Source organism: Brassica oleracea, chromosome C6, assembly GCF_000695525.1.
Source record: "Brassica oleracea var. oleracea cultivar TO1000 chromosome C6, BOL, whole genome shotgun sequence".
In the NCBI taxonomy this organism is placed as follows: domain Eukaryota; kingdom Viridiplantae; phylum Streptophyta; class Magnoliopsida; order Brassicales; family Brassicaceae; genus Brassica; species Brassica oleracea.
Window position 1 is genome coordinate 28,823,472 of NC_027753.1, and position 5,093 is coordinate 28,828,564.

Here is a 5,093-nt window from a genome sequence, read left to right on the forward strand (position 1 = left end):
TATATTTTAATTGTGTTATTTTAATTTTCTTTATTTAATAATAAGCTGGGTTTTTATGTCATTTTTATGCATTCTTAAAATTAATTTATAAGACAGTATATTGAAATTACTTATTACTAATCAAAACAAGAGCCTAACTAACCAATCAACTCATATAGTTCTAAAGTAAAACTATCTGACTTTGTGTTTTGCAGTTACTTTTCTCTACAATAATAGTTTAGATTTAACGGCAAGGAACTGAGTTTACATTACCAGCTTCATTCGTAGGGAGTCCAAGATATATGAAGAATTGTTACTTGGATGCTATGGCAATATGTAAGCATTTTGGATTCCCTGATTTTTTCATCACTTTCACATGTAATCCCAAATGGCCAGAGATCACAAGATATGTTAAGGCAAGGAAACAAAAGGCTGAAGACAGATCAGACATTATCTGTAGGATTTTCAAGATCAAACTTGATTCTTTGATGGGTACTCTAACCAAAAAAAATATATTGGGAGAGACACAGTCATGTAAGTTAAACCTGTCTGATCTGTATATTTATAAAAATTCCATACGTTTGAATTTATATAAATTGTGACAAACGTTTTTTTTTACAGCTATGTACACTGTTGAGTTCCAGAAACGGGGTTTGCCACATGCTCACATTCTCTTATTCATGAAGAAGTTAAAGAAGCCTACAACAGCCGATATTGACGACATTATTTCTGCAGAGATTCCTAACAAGAAGGAAGAACCAGAACTGTATGAGGTCATTAAAGATATGATGATTCATGGTCCATGTGGAAGAGCTAATACCAATTCTCCATGTATGGAGAATGGTCGTTGCTCTAAGTCATATCCTAAATCATTTTCTGAGAAGACCACTATTAACAAAGAAGGTTTTCCGGTTTACAAGAGGCGTGAGCAGTCACAGAACTTTGTTATGAAGAGTGGAGTGAGGTGTGACAATCGGCATGTCATTCCTTACAACCGGAAGTTATCTCTTCTATACAGAGCTCATATCAACGTCGAGTGGTGCAACCAAGTTGGGTCTATAAAGTATTTATTCAAATACATTAATAAAGGACAGGACCGCGTCACAGTTGCCGTTGAACCACCAGACAACATTGTTGCAAGTGAGTTAGGAGATGTTGAGATTACTAAAGAGAATCTTGATAAGAAAAGAAATGAACTCAAGGAATTCTTCGATTGCAGGTATTATTACCGTTGTTGTTCTTTACAGTATACCAATTCATTAATTTAGCCACTGTTTTTTTACCAATATGTTTTTTTTTCAGATACGTGTCAACATGTGAAGGAACATGGAGAGTATTCAAATTTCCTATTCACTATCGATCAACTGCTGTTGAGAAGCTTAGTTTCCATCTCCCTGGAAAGCAAGTTATTACATTCAGAGGGAAAGACAAATTGAAAGCAGTTGTCACTCGAAAGCTCATTGAAAATACAATGTTCTTAGCTTGGTTTGAGTTGAACAAGACTGACTCCTTCGCAAGAACATTGACCTATGCTCAGATCCCAAGCTTCTATACTTACAATAAAAGGTTAAAGAAGTTCAACAGGAGGAAACGGGGATTTGCTTTGGGGAGGATTAACTATGCTCCTAGGACCCAAGAAGATGCTTATTACTTGCGTGTATTGTTGAATGTTGTCAGGGGACCCACGAGTTATGAGGACATTAAAACATACCAAGATGTTCTCTATCCGAGCTACAAAGAAGCATGTTATGCTCGTGGGTTATTAGATGATGATCAGGAGTACATTGATGACATAGTAAGAAGAAGTTTTGAGAGCACAGCAAGTGAGCTACGGAAAGTGTTTGTTATGATGCTTATGAGTAACACTTTATCTAAGCCGGAGACTGTATGGGAAAGAACTTGGCAGTTTTTGTCAGAAGATATTGAGTATTACAGGAGAAGAGACTTAAATAGACCAGGTTAGCTTTTTTTTCACAGATTGTTAGCTAATGCCACAAATATTTCTTTCTATTTCCCATTATTTACTTGACTAGCCCATCCATTTTGTTTTCACTATAGGTATATTGCTGAGTGATGATGATAAAAAGAAGTATGCTTTGCTAGAGATAGAAAATATTTTGAAGCACAATGGTACTTCTCTATCAAGATTTGAGTCTATGCCTGAATTGCCAAGAAAAAACAGTAACGATTCTAATGTCTTGGTGTTAGACGAACGCAGTTATTGCCGTGCATCTTTGTTAGAAACTCTGGACAGAGATATTTCAAAAATGACTTGCGAGCAAAGAAACATATATGACCAGATTCTTTCGGCTGTAGATAAAAGAGATGGTGGAATGTTTTTTGTTAGCGGTTTTGGTGGAACAGGGAAAACTTTCCTCTGGAAATTGCTTTCTGCAGCTATCAGATCTCGAGGAGATATTGTTTTAAATGTTGCTTCGAGTGGCATCGCGTCGTTGTTGTTGCAAGGCGGTCGGACAGCTCATTCAAGATTTGGTATTCCCTTAAATCCAGATGAGTTTTCCTCATGCACTATGAAGCATGGATCTGACCAAGCTAATTTAGTCAAAGTGTCATCACTTATTATATGGGATGAAGCGCCTATGATGAGCAAGCATTGTTTTGAATCTTTGGATAGAAGTTTATCTGATATTGTGGGGAAGCACGATACACAGCCATTTGGTGGAAAGGTTGTTGTTTTTGGTGGTGATTTTAGGCAGGTGTTGCCTGTTATAAATGGAGCTGGTAGAGCTGAAATTGTGATGGCCTCACTGAACTCATCATATCTTTGGGAGCACTGCAAAGTACTTAAGCTCACCAAGAATATGAGATTGCTATCAGCTGTATTGTCACTAGAAGAGTCAAAAGATCTACAGGAATTTTCTGAGTGGATATTAAAAGTCAGCTATGGTAAACTTTCTGAGCCTAATGATGGTGAGACAGAGATTGAAATACCCTCTGGATTTTTGATTACAGACTCTAATCATCCTATAGAGGCAATCAGCGAAGCAATTTATGGCGATTCAAATTCATTGCATAAAAACAAAGAGCCAAAGTTTTTTCAAGAAAGAGCTATCCTTTGTCCAACTAACGAGGATGTTAACAGAGTAAATGAATATATGCTGGATAAGTTAGATGGTAAATTTCTTTTCTTCATTCTTTCTATCTTGCTTTTATTATTTGTGTAGCTTATTCTCATAAAAAGTGCTGATAGCATTGATCCCTCTGATACATGTGCTGTGAACAATGAAGCTCTTAGTGCTGATTTTCTAAACACAATTAAGGTTCCTGGTTTACCAAACCATAGTCTTAGACTGAAGGTTGGTTGTCCTGTTATGGTTCTGAGAAACATAGCTCCTACTGATGGCTTAATGAATGGGACGAGACTGCAGATCACTCAGCTAATGGATTTTATGGTTCAAGCTAGGATTATAACAGGAGAGAGGATTGGGGAGATAGTTGATATTCCTAGATTGCTAATAACCCCTTCTAACACCAGATTGCCTTTCAAAATGAGGAGAAGGCAACTGCCTCTTGTTGTGGCTTTTGCAATCACAATCAACAAAAGTCAAGGGCAATCACTATCTAAAGTAGGTCTTTATCTACCAAGACCTGTCTTTTCACATGGTCAGTTATATGTTGCTGTTTCTAGAGTGACTTCCAAAAAGGGATTGAAAATTCTGATTTTAGACGAAGATGGCAAACCACAGAAACAAACTAAGAATGTTGTTTTCAAAGAAGTTTTCGACGACCTTTAACAGCTGAGGTAACATAATTTGTCTATTTAGAAGTTTTTTTTTATTTTCAGTATATGTTTTGGTGCATAATTCTCACATTTTGTTTATTCTGAAAGAAAGTACAGACAAATACTAAAATGATTTTCTTATTTTGATCGTTGCAGGTGTCGCATGTTATATGTGGTGGATGAATGCTTGCTGGTTCACTAAGTTTTATTTTTGTTATGCAAACAACATTTCTTTGTTTTACCAAGTCGCTTCATAACAATAAGACTGTTATATTTTTCATTTAGACAAACGCATGCATTCTATTTGGTCGTTTTTAACCATATCTAAATGAAGCTGTTGTTATCTAAGACAAATATCAATGAGGCATTTCTTCCTCAAACATCTTAACTAAAACCAGGGTTCCCTAATCTAAAAACCAATATCTATACTGTCCTATTTGTTTCACCTTACGAAATAGCTAGAGTAGATCAGTAATTACTAACCTCATTATAACTCTGTTGTCCTGTAATCATTGTAGTCTGCTTTTGCATCTTCATAACTGGTACTTGGTTCTCTCCAGGAAACTTCAATGTCCATTTTCTGTATATATATAGTCACTTGCCAGCCACCTAAAGAAAGATTCTAGCCTTGCACTTATTCTATACTGTCCTATTTTATCCAACTTACGAAATAGGTACGTTAGATCAGTTATCAACATATTTTGTAGAACACCGGCGCGTTATTATCCATGACATTGCTTTCATCCTATGAATTAGTTATGATAGAGAAGTAATTACTAACCATATTCTCAGGTGTGTGTTCCTCGGGTTGTTGTCTTCCATTATATTTGGATTACTGAAACTTGGTTCTCACAACGTCCAAATCAAACATGCGTCACATTTAAAATGACATAATATCAGCTATCAAACGATTGACAGATGTTATGTTATATAAGATCGTGAAGGAAAAAATAACCAGTTTTGAATCACTCAGACAAGTAAAAACCAAACATTCATACTTAAGCCAGCGTTCTTTCATAATCACAACATATTCAAGATGGTCCTACATTGCTTGGTACTTATGAATTAGTTGTGATAGCTAAGAAATACTAACCGTATTCGAAGTCTTTTGTTCGCCAAGGTTGCTGGCTTACTTTGCATCTGGAATACCTGAAATTGCTTCACGCAACGTCCAACTCAAACATGCGTCACAATTAAAAAGGATAATATCAGAATTGACACAATTGTATAAAAATAGATACAGAAATTTTAAAAACTGTTGATTTTGACTTTACGACCTTATGTCTCTAAAGACGAAGGTTAATTGCCGGCATACTCATTGAGACTAGAGATCTATCATTCCATAAGAGAAACAATCAAAAAATTTAGGGAA

The 5,093-nt window shown here is 35.8% G+C and overlaps 1 protein-coding gene across 1 annotated transcript; it reads left to right on the forward strand.

Annotated features, from left to right (window-relative positions):
• The first annotated feature begins 602 nt into the window (after positions 1-602).
• On the forward strand, positions 603-3,734 carry LOC106297932. The gene is made up of 4 exons (XM_013734064.1): positions 603-1,198; positions 1,282-1,937; positions 2,038-3,083; positions 3,165-3,734. Exons 1-4 carry the CDS (start codon positions 603-605, stop codon positions 3,732-3,734), a joined length of 2,868 nt encoding a protein of 955 aa, XP_013589518.1.
• The last annotated feature ends 1,359 nt before the right edge of the window (positions 3,735-5,093 follow it).